The 18,435-nt window shown below is 41.8% G+C and overlaps 1 protein-coding gene across 2 annotated transcripts in view; it reads right to left on the bottom strand.

Annotated features, from left to right (window-relative positions):
* emilin1b (elastin microfibril interfacer 1b) overlaps positions 1–18,435 on the bottom strand; it is a 115,396-nt gene that overhangs the window by 19,948 nt on the left and 77,013 nt on the right. For both annotated transcript variants that reach the window (XM_047030730.1, XM_047030731.1), the window contains exon 2: positions 7,515–7,640. In XM_047030730.1, the coding sequence (XP_046886686.1) occupies positions 7,515–7,640 (126 nt within the window). The remainder of the gene's footprint in view (positions 1–7,514; positions 7,641–18,435) is intronic.

Genomic DNA, 18,435 nt, shown 5'->3' with positions numbered 1-18,435 from the left:
GTGCGTAACAACGCCCTCTTAAAATACATGAGTGACAAAAAAGTGGGGGTCAGGGTGGAGGACGAAGGGAGGGGGGCAGTCAGTGTGTTTAAATGACCATGAGAAACCCAGTTACTAGCAATTGTCGGTTTATGCTAATAATACGAATACTCCGTACATGTGTAATTCATACGTCACTACTCCCGTTATCCCCGGGAGTCTTCCGTATTTCACACCCGTCTCCCGCCCCCCTCCAGTTTTGTTATTTCTCCAGTGAAACTCCCGTAATTTATATGGCCCAAACCTTGTTTGGCCTCAGGGTTTGTGTCGTCTGCCAAGTGTATGGCTACATCAGCGGAAGCGGTTTCAGAGCTGCCATTCGGGTGTTTGTAGGGCATCAGTGCATCTCTTGCTGGTGATCACAGCAGCTAGAGGCAGCTACTTTTGTCTTCCAAGATGGCGTCCCCATTCATTTCTATGAAAAGTGCTCAGTGGCGCAGTGAGGCAAGCGATAGCGCGAAACCGGACCGTGCCATTTTTCCAGTTCCGGCTCTTCCGGTCTAGCGTTAAACAGAGGCTCCGAGACTCGTGCACACTTGCAAGTAGCTGTACAAGTCATACTTTGCGACAACCAGTCGCGAGCTTGTGAGCTGGAGATAAGGCATTGCAGAAAACTGTTAGAATGTGGTACAAGTCCGATCAAGAAGCACATGTGAACTTGAAAATCAATACTATTGGTACTGTAGTATTATACGTGCAGGGCCTATACGTTGTTATTTTTGCTTTGTGTTTTTAGTTTGACTGCTTAAGTATTGTGTCGGATTAAAGAAACTGTAAACTTGAATAGTTGTTCTAGCTCGGCAAAGCAGGCTTAATATAAAGGCTACTTATGTTACTGTTATAATGATGATGAGGGTTGCTTACTATTACTAGCTTTTTGTTAATGCCATTGTTGTGGTGTTAACTGACAAAGTTCTAACAATATAATGACCATAACAATATTGTGGTTATCAGACATGATATATTAATCTTCGTCTTTGCTCCATAATAACATGTCAACAATCTATATTGACGCCGTAACATGCCACGATATTATAACTAATTATATTAGGCTATAATTATGTTTGTCATGCCATGAGCATAATGTGTTCATTACAAAATGGTTAAATCTGCTTTAAAATATTGGAATTAAACTCTACATACAACCGTCATGTATGTGTGCAACAATTTGTAAAACTTGCTACAATGAAGGCAGGCAACTGTACATTATACATAATACTGATATGTCCTCAGCCATTTGACTCATTGTACAGACGGATTGCCTGATGGAGGAATGAATTGCTGAGTCTTTTTGTACGGGCTGTTGGGATGGTGAGTTCTGAGTTATTTCTTAGAGTCCGCCCTGTGTTCCTAGTCCTTGTTGGTGGAACAAGGTCATGTAGAGGGTGTGGAGCAGTTTCACTGCAGCCGTCTCCCGTCTTTCCTTCAGGGTTGGTAGAGGTAGTACGCTGCGTATACCCTCCAGTGAGACAATCCTGAGTCCCCTCCATTGTACTCTTTCGATGATCCTTTCATGTTCTTTACTAAAGCCCACCAGTAGTACATGTCCATACTCAAGCAGAGGTCTTACAAGAGTAATGTATACTTGTATCAGATCAGCAGCACTAGTGCCCTGTTTTGTAAGAAGCTGTAGATAGTGTAGTCTTCTAGATGCCTTTGTAACCACGGAGTTCACTTGGTTGTTAAAAGTCAGTTGCCTGTCCAGGATAAAAGTAAGGAACTTGGCTGACTCAACACATGGCACTGGTTTCCCCCCGAGACTCAGTGTTGTCAGGGACTGTCCTGCTGAAACAGATCTGTAACAGCTGGCTTTTCATGCCGTTTAGAGTCATCTTGTGGTCACTCGCCCATTCGTTGAGCTGGGACGCCTCCTCTTCAACTGTCTTGTCGTTGTCAGCCACAGCTACTAGGGGGGTTCGTGACAAGCTGACATCATCAGCATAGCCCACATTCAACGTACTACTGTACACAATTGACCTTGAGCTCAAGAAAAGCAAAAACAAGTACGGAGAGAGAACGCCTTCCTGGGGAACTCCGGATGTTAATGTACGCCAGTCATTCATCTTGCCACCTGTCATGACCCGTTGCTGTCTGTGTTCAAGGTAGTTATGTATCCATGACAACATATGGGGCTCACTGGTAGGTTAGTCACACACACAAGGAGTAGGGCATGGTCCACACGGTTGAAAGCTTTGCTCATGTCGGCAAAGAGGGCCCTAATGTGTTGGCTTTTTGGAATCGAGCACAGACAGCCAGGTTTGCACCATACGCACCAGTGCTATTGTCGTCAACGTTCCTTTCATGTAGGCATACTGGTCCTTGATGACCGCAGTCAGTGAGGGGAGCAACCTTTTGAGAACACATCTTTATAGCAGTTCTAGATCATCAGTACATTATTTCTAGGATTGAAAGATAGCCTTTAGTAGGACATTAGTCTGCCCAATTGAGCACAGGTCAACACTTTACTGCATACGGGAGTGGGAAGATGAGGAGAGACTGACTCTGACACCATGCTTCTGAGAAGTATTGACTGATCCTGTCTGCTGATAACTCGTCTGTGATGGCCAGTCTCCAATTGTCACGTGATCTCCCCAGCTCCCTGTTGATACACTCCCACCATTTACGAGGGACTTCGCCCCTAAGTTGTTGGATACTGTTCCTGTAATGCCAATTTTTGGCCTGGAGAACTATGGTGTTCACTTTGTTCCTGAGGTTTTTCCACTCCAGCGACTTCCCATGTCGACGGAATTCTGTCTGTCTCTTCCTAATGGCTCTTTTCACTCCCTCGGTGATCCATCACTTGTCATCATTCTGGACAGACTTCACCTTTACAGGACAGTGGATGTCGACGAGTTTTGTAAGGATTTCATATAACTTGGCTTCCTTCTCTTGGACCGTTGTACCTTCAAACACTGCCGCCCAGTCCTGCAATGCAACGGTCACAGTGAACTCCATTTTACTGTGTTGCGTCACAACTCTGTGCAGAACCCTGACAGCTGTTTGTTTCGCAACTGGGTTTTTAGACTGAAGTACAACACATGCATGATCGCTGCGTCCTACAGGTGGGATTATCCAGGGTTTGCAGTAGTGTTGAGCAATGTTAGTAATCACAACATCCAAGATCGCTGTGCCTCTTGTAGGTTGTTTAACTATTTGCCTTAAGTTGGGATGAACTACTTGGAATCAACAAAGTGGTAGTCCGTTCAGGTCACCACAGAGAAAATCCCCGCTTGGGGCTGGTTGCTGTGAATGCTGTCCACTGCGGTTACTAGGTTAGTTAGCATGTCATCTACACCTTGTTTGTTGTTTCTGCATGGGGGATGGTAGATCAAACCAAGCATGATCACCCGATTGTCCTTGGGAGCCATGGCGGCCGAAGTTGAACCCAGATCACTTCGATTCTGGTTTGGATGACATCAAGCATGATCTCTAGTCAGTCCTTCACTAACCAATCATCATTCATTAGCATAATGCTAGCGTATTATGGGCAACAACGACTCACCCTGTAAGAAATTGAAAGGACATAAATACTCCTTCATTCAACTTTCGTCCTATAATCGATGTTGAACATGCAAAAACTACAATCAAATCTGAGATTTCTAAACGAAAATCAGGTGAAAGAGACAAATTTAGCCGTTTAGCCCCATAGACTCCCATTCATTTTGCACTCGACCGCGATCATTCCCAGTGGAACTCTGGTGGAACTGCAACAAAATTTGGTACAATGGGGCTTAATAGGGAGTGGGCAGGCTCTCCTTAGGCTCTGGTGCATACATTCAACATATAGGAGTAAATCTCAAAAAAGTGGTGTAAGTTTAAACAAGTCTAATTATACTATACTAAAGGTGCAAAGTTTAATTAACTAATACTATCTAATACTAAGGGGACAGGTATGTAGAATAAATACATAAAGTATAAATAGCTATAATGTACAATATAAAAAAATTATAATAATACAAATAGGGTGCTTAGTGCAAATATGACATGGGTGCAAAAATGGCAATTGTGCAATATATGGCAGCAGTTTAAAGTCTCTGGTTTAAAGTCTGTGTGAACCCTTGGCTGTGTTGAAGAGGCCAGTTGCAGATGAGGCGTGAGGTTTTGGTCCTGATGGACCGCAGCCTTCTACCGGAGGGGAGTAGCTGGAACAGAGTGTCCAGGGTGGGAGGAGTCGGCCACAATCTTCCTCGCTCGCCTCAGGGTCCTCAAGGTGGGCAGGTCCTCGAGGGTAGGCAGGTTGCAGCCAATCACCTTCTCACCAGTGCGGATGATACGCTGCAGTCTGCTCTTGTCCTTGGCAGTGGCAGCAGCGTACCTGATGGTGATGGAGGAGGTGAGGATGGATTCAATGATGGCTGTGTAGAAGTGCACCATCATTGTCTTTGGCAGGTTGAATGGGGGTGAGTGTGGCTGTATTCTTTCTGAAGTCCAAAACCATTTCCACTGTCTTAAGAGCATTGAGGTCTAGATTGTTCTGGCTACACCAGGTCACCAGGTTGTCAGCTTCCCTCCTGTAATCAGATTTGTCCCCGTCAGAGATGAGCCCAATGAGGGTGGAGTCGTCAGGAAAATTCAGGAGTTTGACGGACGGATGTCATCTCACATTCCCTTTAAAAGCATGCGCGATTGTTCCATGGCGGATTGCTATTATAATGCGGTATTTGCCAGGCACACGCCAGGAGCGGTTCACAGCCGAGGAGACCGACGTTCTCGTCGGTCTCCGGGGATTGAGAGACCTATCCAAATTAGCTTCCCTTTTAGATTCCCCTCAATATTTTTCCTTCTAATTATGTATGGTTGGCAAAAATGGTAACTGCTGAGTCTGCGTAGATGAGTGAAGCAAATTGTATGCTCGTTGTGCACACGCTACATTAAGGCCAAGCATGGGCCTTTAAAATAGCATCTGAATAATGCACCACTGACTTTTGACTACGTTTTTCCTGGTCTGTGGCGGATTTGTTTTCTGAAACTGCAAGATAGCACCAGGGAACGTTTGCGCTGGAACACGCCTCCTCTTTTCGCTGAACCACCCCCGGGAGCGCAAGTCAGACCTGCAAACTCCTCAGAGTAAAAAGGTGACAGTGGGGTGGGGCTCGATTTTTTTGTGATTTTAATATGCAAATGACACATTTCTGAGCGTGACTTAAAGGCCATATTGCAGGTTAAACATCACTGTTGATAAATGGGTACATGAAGCACTCAAGATATGAGTCATCTCCACATGGTGTCTTTAAATGGTGTTAAAGACCAGTTTTTGTCGTTTTTGGTGTTAGCATTAGCATATTAGCGCAATTTGGTGATGAAGTCACGTTGGGGAGACGTGGAGGAGGCATAGATATCCATAGATATCTATGGAGACTAGCCTCAGATTAGTACTAGAACTATGGCGAATGACTGCAACTCACCAGGGCGCCTCACCAACTCCACTCATTCTCCTCGGACCATCTAACTACATAAAACAATTACACAATTTCTACAGAATGAAACACTTTCTGTTATGTACGCTATTGCAACTTCGTCCCAAGATCTCTACAGACCATGCAGCTAATTTAATGCTCAACATTTGAACACAGGGGCATATTACTTGAAAGAGGAACTAGAGATGGTACAATTTCTGAGGGATTGCAGATGGGTCCGTTTGTTATGAAACAAGCCGAACCCCCTTTGAAACTAGCTATTCTAACAACGTTGTCACCAGCAGTACTTTTCAGATGGAATCGCGATTCAAAAAGTACAGTACCATCTGCTAACTGAAAATATACCCCCAAACACGTAAATAACCTTGATATTTATTTAGGGGGAAATGGCTAATTCAAAAGAAATTTGCTGAAAGCGATCATTGTCAGTAAAAAAAGCCGACCATTTGGTCTCAGTCTAGAGCCCTGCATGGAGAAGCTGCATGAAGAAGCTACGAGCCAGCTAGCCTAGCTGATATTGCTAGCCAAACTTCACTGAATGTGCCGGAAATGAAAAACGTTTCTTTTGACATAACCTAGTTTAGTCTGTGGCATTGAAGACAGCGACGCACCACACAAGCTTGAGTTTAAATACATTATTTAATGTGACATTACTTACTGCACATGCAAGTCTTGAATTGCTTAAATGAATGATGCTGCCAGTACACCACGGCACGATAGATAGTACTTAAGCTACAAGTACTGTGCAACAGTCTATCCCATATAGTGCTAGTTCTATCCAGCCTAGCACATATATGCACACGTCGTATCTACTAAGTCATCTCAGTTACACTATCAGGGCTTGGAAATACTGCAACTTGCTTAACACACAACTGCATGACCCAGTGAAATGTTATCTACAGCTAGCAAACTAACGTTAGCTAGCATCGCTAACGACATTGGCTAACTCAACTTCGGTAGGCAAGCTGGCCAGTGCAAGTAACAGTTGACGCTGTGTGCTTAAAGATTCTGACGCAAGTGCTAAGATTCTGATCGGCCAAGAGGAAAAGTGCTAATATTCCGATTGGCCCAGAGAAACGTCAATTATAAGAAATATCCAATAATGTTTCGCAATTCTAAGCCTGCATGGCATGCAGAAGAAGGGCAGCCTAACCCCCCCCAGAACTCTCGTGTAGAACTCTCTCTACACAATTCACGTAAATGATCCAATTGACCAAGAATACGGCGATTGTCGCCGAAAAGCGACAAGTTTGCAGGTCTGGCAAGTTCATATCTTAATTTACCGATGTGCGTCTGTGGAGGGAAAGGTCCGCTGTGCATTGCTGTACAAAGTAAATTGCGCTGGGTGCAAGATAGGGCCCATAATGCATCTAGTTTGGCCACAGCTAATGCTACTTCTCCAGAACTATAAAGTTTAATCAACAACACAGTTTGGAAACGTTTTCTTCTTCTTTGGCACCATTAAACTTTAAGACTTACATGCATAAGAACGAATGGGCCTGACCAGAGCATAGGTGGCCCTACAGACCACACATCCAAGTTGTCACTTTAAAAAGGATGGCATTTTGATCCCACCAAGCCAAAATGTCTTCAAGTTGGCATGCATGCCTTATTGCTCATGGGGAACAGAAAAGTCTCAATAACCCATAATGTCAGCAACATGGACTTCTCTACAGCGACAATTTGTGAAGAATTTCAAAAAAGATCTTAATCAGACTTTGCTTCAATTGTCTTAAAATGTTGTGTACATGTATGAAATACATGTCTGTATCATGTACATTTTGAAATGGTTCTGAATATTGAGGAGGAATTGCTGCTATATTTGTATTTTGTTATACTCAGAAGGGCATAAATCGAATATACAATATAACATGTTGTCTTTCTGTGTGAGTGTATTAGGTGCATGGTCCTGCTTTTTACATAGACATGATGGACAGCTGTGTGGAAGCAGAACTTTAAGCCCTCTGAACTGTTAATTATCTTCAATCGGATGGATGTCTTTGTGTTTGTGTGTGTACATTAAGTGATTGTACAAAATGTGTGTGTGTCTGTACTCACACCAACACACGTGAACATTGCACATTTCCCCAGGTGCAGGGGTGATAGTCAGGCTTGACGTAGGTCTCCACCCCATCCTCCACCACACAGCTTACCGTCTTAGTCACCACGTATGCACACCAGTTTCTGCAGAGAGAGAGACAGTACTTACAGTATTGTGGTTAAAGGCATACAGGGTTGCAGATGTGAATTTGAACACAACAGCCGAGAAGCCAAACAGAGCAATGCGTCTCATCAGCAAAAATATGAAAAAGTCTGAGTGCAGGTCTCTCAGAAAGGACAGCGCTCCCATGCTGAGGACCAGTGTGTTGCATTTTTTTCCAGAAATCTTAGGGCCAGTGTTGATTTAGGATTAGAGGTAGTCAGCTTTGGGGGCTTGTGAAAGTGAGTGTGTGTGTGGGCATGGGGGTGTGTGTGTAGACACAGACCATGGCCTCGTAAAAATGTTGTGTTGCAGATTTATAAAATGTGGCTTCAGTGTGTAGTCCCACACTCAGACCCCCACCCCACGGCTTGAGGCAACGGCCAAAGCAAATTCCATGATTTGTGTCTCAGCAGGGACGTGGACAGGTTGTGGCTAAGGTTGCCCGGGCAACTACCCGTTTGCCAAGGCAACTACCCGTTTGCCAAGGCAACTACCCGTTTGCCCTCCTCGAGTCGATGTGCCCCTCAGAGGCAAAAAAACGAAATTAATAGTCAATTTAAACAGCTGCAGAATTTCATGTAGAAAATCGCCACCCGAAACATTTCATAAAGTAGCCTTATTCACTTCCAATTGATAAGCCTATGGGCAACGAGCATGAAAGTCAGAAGGGGGAGGGAGGTATGCCTCCTACTCTGTTTACTCTGCGTTACTGCAGCCGCCACCTGAGCCTGCATTTTCTTGCCCTTAAGAGACGGTCACGGTTGTTTTCTTATGTGTCGATGAAAAAAGAGTGCAGAATGCCTAGGGAAAAGGAGGACTCAGGAGAGAGAGAAGCTGCTAAAGAAGCAGCAAAGGGATCCTGTTGTTGTCAGTTATCTAGACGGTCTGTGATTTTCTTTCCTTTTTTGCTGGGGGGGGGGGGGGGGGGGGGGTTGAGACGGGTGCCCTTTTTTCAGGCCAGAGCAACTGCCCCTCAAAATTCCTGTGCACGTCCCTGCTTCTCAGTGCATTTTATATGTGTAAAATCCGTTCTTGAAAGCATGAGCAAAGTGCGAGAATTTTGTCGCACTGAAATGTGGAGTTAGACCGTTATAAGGGTGGGTGTCGACCTGCCCCCACCTCTCATTGTCATGTCCCCGGCCTAGGCCAGACCGGGTTCTAGTCTGTTTCTTCCAGGTCCAGTCATCCATTCCATTTCTTCACTCCCTCCCGGTCACAACTCACCTGAGGGTCATTACCTCATCAAAACCACAGCTCTTAAACCCCGGATTGTCACCTACTACTCGCCAGTTTGTTGAATCACCGACCCCACGTCTGTATTCCTGGCTTTCCGTGTTTTTCTGACAAGACTACGCCTGTTTTTGTGCTGACCTTGTTTCTGTCTCAACCAGATCACCTCCTCCAGTCCTCCTACCGGTACCCCGCTCCACCATCCAACAGTTACCCTCAACCGTCCTCCCCATCTCTCTCTCAAATAAAGTCTGCGCACATCCAGAACCTTGTGTGTCGTGCGTTTGGGTCCTCAGTACAGCCGTGACACCCATATGCTAAAGTCTGGAGTTTCTGGACGGTCTCAACTTGATGGCCCTCACACCCCATTGAAGATTTGGTCTGATTGGTTGGTCTTGTTTATAAAGGTAATTGTAATGCTTTGTTCTGTGGATTCTTCATCTCCTGAGGCCTTTCTCCTCAGTTCTTCCTTGTCCTACGGTCCTACTCCTTGCTCACCTCTTGCTTTCTCTTTGATTTAATGATCATGGTAGACTAGGTAAGATTTAAAGCTTTCATTTTGTAACATGTTTGCCTCGTAATTGATTTCATTCATTTGCAATGTTGTAAAATGTGCATGTAATTTTAACCTTACTTTGACCATTCTTGGTCTTATTTAACCCATAAGAGTCAAATAACTATAATTTCCATTTGTATTGTCATTATTTGGTTCACGCTAATACACTGTTCAGTTTCCCATCTTACTTTAAACCAAAGGGGAATTGGTTTTGGTTGTTAGGCCAATACTTAACCCCCTTCACCGTTGAACAGTTTCTCTTCCGTTTTCAGCTCAGGTTTTGTATAGGCGGAGCCAAACTCGACTGATCTACGTCACAGCGACCTATCTGCGTCAGATACGTCGGTCTGTTCTGATATCTGCAATTGATTTAACTAGTGTTGCTGTTGTAGCTAAATTCAATAAATTCGAGGGGGCGGAGATTCAGCTCCTTCAGACAAAGGTTTTTTTTTCATTCGAATTTGCATGGGAGGTTAACAATACATTCTTCTGTGGTGTGATGAACTTAAAACTCATTTTCAATTCCACTTTACAGGATCTTTAACTCCAGTCAACATATCCAAAACTATCTCCCCCAACAATTAAAGAATTAACCTGGCTCATACTACTAGTTTTTTCATAGAATAATTTTTCCAGATTTTTGTTAAGTTTGAAACCAATCCAAAATAGGTAAACTAGCAACCCATTTATTTAATCAATTTATTTGCTTACGTCAAGAAAGGTTGCCTGGAAATGTGCTTGCAGATACAAACAGGGCATGAGCACAAAAGGGAACGTTAGCTGATCGCTAATTTACCTGAGCTAAAAGGAGGATAAGAGAAAGAGCTTGATAATATACAGTTGGCCTGCCTTGCTGTAGCCAGTTTTATAAACTGTTGCACACATGACAGTTCTTTACAGAGTTTATTTCCGTTATTTTAAAGCAGATTTAACAACGTTATGTTCATGGCATTACAAATGTAATTATAGCCGAATATAATTACTGTAGTAATATCGTGGCATATTAAGGCATCATTATAGATTGTTGACATGTTCTTCTGGATCAAAGAAGATGAATAAATCATGTCTGATAACCACAATATTATTATGGTTATTCAACGTTATGTCTCTTAACAACACAATGATGGCATTAACAATAACAGTAAGCTAGCAATAGTAAAGCAACACTCATCATAATAGTAAAATATATGTAGGCCTATTTATTTTTTTGTCAAGCTAGAACAAAGTAGGAACCAGATATTCAAGTTTACAGTTTCTTTAATCCGACACAATAAGCAGTCATACTAAAACGAAGCAAAAAGAACAACGTATATGTGGTGAGTCTGTGTCGTATGTGGAACGTATGTTTCATCTAGAATAGGCTTATATTACTAAAAACTAGTGCTGTCAGTTTAACGCGTTATTAACGGCGTTAACGCAAACCCAAATTAAAGGGCGTCAATTTTTGTATCGCACGATTAGCGTTCTTTTTGGCCTAGCAAACTTAGTAGTTTTTTTCACATGCTGTTGCAACAACTACTGACGTTACAAAAACTACAACACTAAACCGGATCTAGCTAGACCGGAAACAAAACAACAGGTACGCCATACACTTGTTTGGGCTTGCGAGCTTGCTAAAGAGTAGTAGGCTAACTTTACGCTTTGAGTGTGTGGCAAACGTGAGACGCCGAAATGGATGCCAATAAGATTCTGAATGGAAAGTTTACTTTTAAAAGTTGCCAAATGGTCCCATTGACAAGACCAAAGTGATCTGTGTGTTTTGTCATTGTGAACTGAGCTATCATCGCAGCACGTCCAGTCTGAAATACCACTTGATAGCCAAGCACACAGCTGATGCGAATCCTCCGCCCCCTCGTCAAAGCCAGGCGATTGCAGTGTTGTTTTCAATAATAAAAAAACATTTGCACCTAGCAATCCGTTCCACTTTTCCATGTTGAAAAGAGCATTAACATTTGAAAAAAAACGGGACAAAAAGAAATCAAGGGACATTTAGAATAGATAAAAATGTGTGATTAATTGCGATTAATCGCGAGTTAACTATGACATTAATGTGATTAATTGCGATTAAATATTTTTATCGTTTGACAGCACTACTAAAAGTGAACGGAATACTTTCGTAATCTTTTGAATACTTTTCGTAATCCCTTACGAAAAGGAAGTATATTAAAGTATACTATAAGTATACTAAAAATGTACAATACACTTTTAGTTAACTTTTTATATACTTTTAAGAAGTATGCTTAGAAAATAGTTCACTTTTGATATACTTTTAAGAAGTATACTTGGTCCATTTTCTTTTGTTATACAGCAAAAACTGTCAAAAGACTTTTAAAGTACATTACAAGTTACATTTTTTGTATCCATCCTGTATATTCTATTCGAAAAAGCTACTTGAGAAAGAAGCAGACAAAGGGTTGCATTATGCATTTAAAGATTATACTGTCAAACTAACTGAAGAACGAAATAACAACGTGAAAAAATGAAGATAGCGTGGCTCATTGGCTGGTCAATAGACCAATTATTTGTTTGTAAACATTCGGGATGCGCGCGCAATGTGGTTGCAGAAAACCGGGAAAGGATAGCATTTTAAATGGCAAAAGGACCACACTGATAGTACAAATAGTCAGATTTAAAAAGACCAAATAGGTCGAGGAGGAAAGCCTTTAAGAGAGAAAGCGATTACCCATTGATCTGTCGCATCAGAATTTTGATTTGGGTCACGAAAGTCTTGAAATTTGAGTGAGAATGTCGCCCGGTACAGACCGCACAGTAGAGCGGCAACCATGTCTTCACGTCATGTCACAAAGTTCATAATTTTACAGTTTTACAGTCAATTCTACATCTAAAAAGTCGAGCACGGCAGCTTTCAAGAGAAATGGGAATTTTACTTTTCGCCAGCTGGTCCCATTTTTTTTTCTGATTTGTTTAAACTGGCAATCTGAGTGAGACTGCGTCCCTGTTACACAGTTTTGACGTTAGCCTCAGTCAGACTCGCTCACTGGTAGTGTGCACAATGTTGAATTTCACTCCATTCTACACCAGAAACGTCAGGGAGGACTGCCTAATGTGGATACGAGCCTGATGATGATAGTCAGCATGTTGGATTTCTTTAACCGAGCCTGTTTCATTCGTCATTTGCTTGAGAAAGCGACCTCCGTAAGCCTGGCTAGTTTTGCCCGATCACTTGGTCAGGCTATTTAAGGGTATCGGGGTCAAGTGACTTTTGTGCATAGACAAGTGAAACGTAAATGTATTTGTCCAAAGGCCAAGAGCCTCAAAAAAGTTAATATCAAGCCCTGCAATCCAATGGCCAGAGATATATGATGACCTGATCGACACTCCAAGTGTAATAGACTGGGGAGAAGTTCGTATTTTGCAACCGACATGCGCAGTTGAGCCTGCTTGACAGTTGTGCGACGTAGGGTGATAATTGGTCTATTCCATCGATGCAAGACGGTAAATAGTGTTAACATTTGCTGATAAGATTGCCGTTCGAAATACAGATGTAACTTCATGAATTTCGTTTTTTTTATGTGTCTGCTTAAAATGTAGTGTTTTGTTGCATGGTAATTGTCATTGTTGTGCTGGTTTACCATTGTAACCATGAGTTACTGTTAAATTTGATAAGAAGAGCTGGATTATTACAACGTGAATTCATACGCCGTAATTAGCTTCTTTCAGCTAATAATCTGCAGTGTCACTTGGCGAGGGGCCCCATTCTCGTAACACAAGATCGGCGGTGTTTGAGGGGCCCCTAAACATTTAAATGAATTAGTAAATCATAGTAAATGGAGATTTATTAAGTTCACTTCTTGAAGTATTTACATTAATTGAAAGTGCACTTGAAAGTATTCCAAAGTACACTTTGAGGTACTTTAGGAACTATACTTCATGAACTGAAAGTGCACGACTTTAGAGTATTCTATACATTTGTATATTTTGAGGTACTTTACGAAGTAAACTGAAAGGGCACTACACAGGCTAGTTTACAGTATTCAAAAGTAAACTTAAAAAATATCCACTATAAGTGTATATGACCAAAAAAGTGGACCAATTTACTTTGTACTTAGTACAAAACTTGTATATAAATAGGTACACTCCTAGTATACATTAAGTACCATGATAATAGTATACTTTTGATACTAAAGTATACTTAAATTAAACTTGAAGTATACTTCTTTTTCGCAAGGGTTAGTATATAGTGATAGCATTGATTTTGATTGAGTTTGCATTATGTATCTGATTCTAAATCAGACTTTTACCCCATTCTACAAGTTTTTCTGACTCTACTGCAATGCCTTCACTTACACGCTCGTGACCTGATGTCGCAAAGTATGATGTACACAGCTAGTTGCAAGCGTGCAAGAGTCTCAGAGCTAGGAACAAGGCGAGCCACTGTTCTGCACAAGACCGGACGAGCCGGAACTGGAAAGATGGTAATGGAAATACAATACAACAATGAAACAAATACAAATGAAACAGAAAGGGTGAGAGAGAAGGCTAAAATCAAATGCTGAGACAGAACAATATGAGACAAGACTGAGATTGTGTTCAAAGACATTCAGATGCAACCTATCACATACACTAGCAACCTATCAGAAAGTCTACATCACACTATCAACCAGACCTCTCGAATAGAGGTCTGAGTATCAGATGGTTTAACCATGTCCACATGAAGTATAGCATTGCTATATAGGCTTTGGTCAGATTAAGATTATGTATTCCAAATTGCATAACCACTCAGCGACACTAATGCGGTTCAGTTTATTTTCTCTACGTACAGACCCCTCCATGCAAGGCCTGCTGTATTCTAACCTCTCATATCTAATCTCCCTACTTTACAATGAGCTAAGTCTGTCTGTGTCTCCACATCTGTGCAGCACATTAGCTGATAACTGTGTTTTATGTGTGTGCGTGTCTTTCTGTATGCGTGGCTGTGTGCAAGTGTCTACTTCTGCAGTGCCTATGCGAGGGAGTGTGTCAGTGTGTTTCTTTACTGTGCCTTCATAAGTGTGTGGTACATGTGTATAACCCTTTCTCTACATCACACTTTTCTGTAACCAGCATTTTTCCAGTTGGGCTCATCCAACAAAACAATAACTCTGGTGTAGCTGTCTAACAGTCTCAGTTGATAAACTCATAGTGATGACTTCATCTCCTATTGTATGTCTCTCTTTCTCTGTCAGACAACTGAATGTCTGTTGTGTGTCAGGGCTGACTCAGAGTCATGAAAGTCCATTTAAACCATGACTAAAACTGACCCTGTTTGGCAGCAATCTAATACTAGCCAATACCAGGCATGATGTCCGAACAACAGAATGACAGTCAACCACAGGCTTCTTTCACAACAACACAAATCCAGTATTATTTGTTTAACTTCCAGAGACGTAGAGAAACACACATGACCCTACTTCTGGTACAGTTATTCTAATGCAGGACAGAACATTTGAAAGGAGAATGCAGATGAAAAGACAGGGTCGGACAGGATATGACATTTACATTTATGCATTTAGCAGACGCTTTTATACAAAGCGACTTTCAAGAGAGCAAAAACCTATGCTCTTTTACAAAAGAGCATAGGTCACTGATCATAACAACGAGGTAGTCCCAAATATTGCAAGCAGCCAAAACATGAAGCATACATTGTGAAAAGCTAAACAAGTGCCAAAGGGAAGACCCATAAGAGCATGCAGTTATACAAGTTACAAATTAAAAACAACATCAAGCCCCAAAAGTGCAAGACTGTACCTGTAGAAGAACAATCAACAGTAAAATATTTCACAGCTAGTACAAGAGTTCACTTCGTTAGAAACTAACCTACAAGAACAACAATTCTCTCGATAAGAGTCATTGTGATCCTGGAGGAAACTAACATCAGGTCCAATCAAGCATTCTTAAGTGCCGTTGTACTCCCGGAAGAAGTGCGTCTTGAGTCTCTCTGATTCTAATCCCACCTCCCGTGACTGTTTAAGACATTGAACTACTCCACTGGTGACCTTTCACTCCCAATGGCCACATTGACAGCCTAAAGCAGTGTTTCTCAAGTGGTCTAAGGAACTTACAGTTGTGTTGACTGTAAGTTTTTGAGGAAAAGTACAACCATATATTTGTAACCAGACAGACTCTTTTTTGAAATTTTCTAACAATGATTATTTATTTCCAAACTACAAGTGTTGAAGTTTTTTCCTAGCAAAAAGTTGACTGTCATTCTGTTGTTCGGACATCTTGCCTGGTATTGGCTAGTATTAGATGGCTGCCAAACAGGGTCAGTTTTAGTCATGGTTTAAATGGAGTTTCAAGACTCTGAGTCAGCCCTGACACACAACACACATTCAGTTGTCTGACAGAGAGATAGAGACATACAATAGGAGATTAAGTCATCACTATGAATTTATCAACTGAGACTATCAGAAAGCTACACCAGAGTTATTGTTTGGTTAAATGAGCCCAGCTGGATAAAATGCTAGTGGCAGAAAAGTGTAAAGACTGAGGAGAAATGTGGGTCGTAAAGTTAGACCACTTGAGAAACACTGCTTTAGGCTGTCTATGTGGCCATTGGGAGTGAAAGGTCACCAGTGGAGTGGTTCAATGTCTTAAACATGGAAGGTGGGAGAAGAATCAGAGACTGTATAACCGGGCTACCCTCTACCCTCTTGTAGCAGACCACGCATGCAAGCTAAACCTAAAAACAACCTAGCACAAACCCCTCATCCATCTAAAACAACTGCATGTCATATCCATCAGGGACACTGACTGTCTCCCCACCTTCAAAAAAAGACTCAAGACGCATTTGTTCCGGAGTACAACGGCATCTAAGAATGCTTTATTGGACCTGATGTTAGTTTCCTCCAGGTTGTTTATAATTTGTAACTTGTATAACTGCATGCTTTTATGGGTCTTCCCTTTGGCACTTGTTTAGTTTTTCACAATGTATGTGTATGTAGGTGTACAAATGACAAGTAAACTAAAAGATGTGTTTGCCTTTGCAACTCTTCTTGCTCGGAGAAGGATTTTGTTAGATTGGAAATCGGAACATCCACCCAAAGCCTCGGCTTCGATGAACGACCTTATCCTATTTCTACAGTTACAAAAGATTAAATATTCCAGTATGGGGTCTATCCATAAATTCCATGAGAGATGGGATGCTTTGTTGTCTCATTTTGAAAAGCTCAAGACTCTTCCCGAAAATTGAGTAGGGACTGCATCCTCCATTGCTAACCCTGCTCCATTGTTTGAGCTCTCAGCATACCGGAGTATAATTATACGAGCTGATGGCATTTAGCCTATATACTTGTGCATCCACAAACATCCTCTATTTGTACCTCTAAATATTAATTTGTACTTGTTCATATGTATTTGTATTTTTTTTTACATTATATTTGTTACTTTGTTTTAATATATATATTTATTTTGTGTACTTACTTACTTTTTTCTGTATAATTTTTATTTGCATAGGCAGTGGGGGGGTAAAACAATAAAATAAAAAGGTTTGTTGCCAAATGTCTGTAAGAAATTTCTGTTCTTTTTTTGCTAGAGATAGGTGTGACTGTTGTGTTAATCATTAGAAACGTTGAGCGCTGATCTGGGGATATTGTAGGGTGTGTTTGCTTGCATCGGTTGCAGATGGGTCAGTTTATTAACTGTAATTTTTACAACTGATATTTCTGTATATTTTATATAAAAATGCCTACTTATTATTTATGAATATTGCATACATTTGTTGCTGCTCATTTACAATTCAAAATACAAATATAGCTGCAAGCAGCAATGGAGGGGCCAAGCAGTCCAGAGCAGGACAAGGCCTCCATAGCACTTGCGCAACAATTAAGTCACAGCAACGCACCAAGTTTGGTTGAAATATCTGTTTGTGTTCAAGAGTATTCAAATGTTTTTTTTCTGGTATAAAACCACAGGCCTCCTCTGCTCCTCGTTGGTACGAAGGAACCGAAGTTTGGTGATGATAGAACAAATTTTTGCACATACTTCCTCTCAATTTAGATTTTGCTTCTGTATTAGATCTGGCCATGAATTACGTAAGTCAGATGTCTCCGGTTGAATCAGCGAACAGAGGGAGTGGCTGAGAACGATGACGTTGATGTCTTGCGCTACTTTGTGTTGTAGTTCCGTAATGGCGGCGGAAAAAAATGCGAGCGGAGCCATTCGGTCCGTGGTGGCAACACTGCCGAATATCCATAAACTAAAGCCGGAGCAAGAACAAAGTTTTCCTGAGTTTTGTTGGTGGCCATGATGTTGTGGCCCTCCTTCCTACGGGGTTCGGGAACAGTTTGATTTTCCAGCTACGGCAGCTAGCTCTGTTACAGCAGTGGTGAAGGAATTGGTCAAGGCGAACGCTAGCGATTGGTTATGGCAGATCAGAGTGGCTCTAGGCAGATCAAATAGTTTTAAACTTCAACAGAGTACCCGCCTACAAGGAAGTCAACGCTTGTCAATGGAGCAAGGCCAGACTCTCTCTACAAATTAAATATACGAGAGTCTTGTTAGGACCAGGCTATACTCATATTGCATTCATTAAAAACCCCCTTTGAAACAAGATGAACCCCGTTTGAAACAAGCTATTCTAACAAAGTTGTCATGTATGCCCCCTAAAATGTAAATAAGCATGACATTTATTTAGGGGAAAATTACTAATTCAAAAGAAGTTTACTGGAAGTGATCATTGTCAGTAACAATGCTAAATGCGACCATTTGGTCTCAGTCTAGAGCCCTGCGTGGAGAAGCTGACCCCGTTGTGCTACCAAACTTCACTGAGGGGATTGTTTGAATGCGCCGGAAATTTAAAACTTTTTTTTTGACCTAAATATTAGGCTGTGGCAATTGCTTGAATGTATGATGCTGCTAGTACACGATGGCACGATGCAAGGTAGCACATAGGGTGTGCCTGCTTGCGTCGGTTGCAGGTGGGTCCGTTTTCCCTTCTAGTGATATTTTCAAGCATTTGGCCTACTCATATTGCATAATTCATTAAGAAC

Source organism: Hypomesus transpacificus, chromosome 12 (assembly GCF_021917145.1).
Source record: "Hypomesus transpacificus isolate Combined female chromosome 12, fHypTra1, whole genome shotgun sequence".
NCBI lineage: Eukaryota > Metazoa > Chordata > Actinopteri > Osmeriformes > Osmeridae > Hypomesus > Hypomesus transpacificus.
The sequence above is the reverse complement of the archived record's forward strand: the minus strand, read 5'-3'. Positions and strand labels throughout refer to the sequence as shown.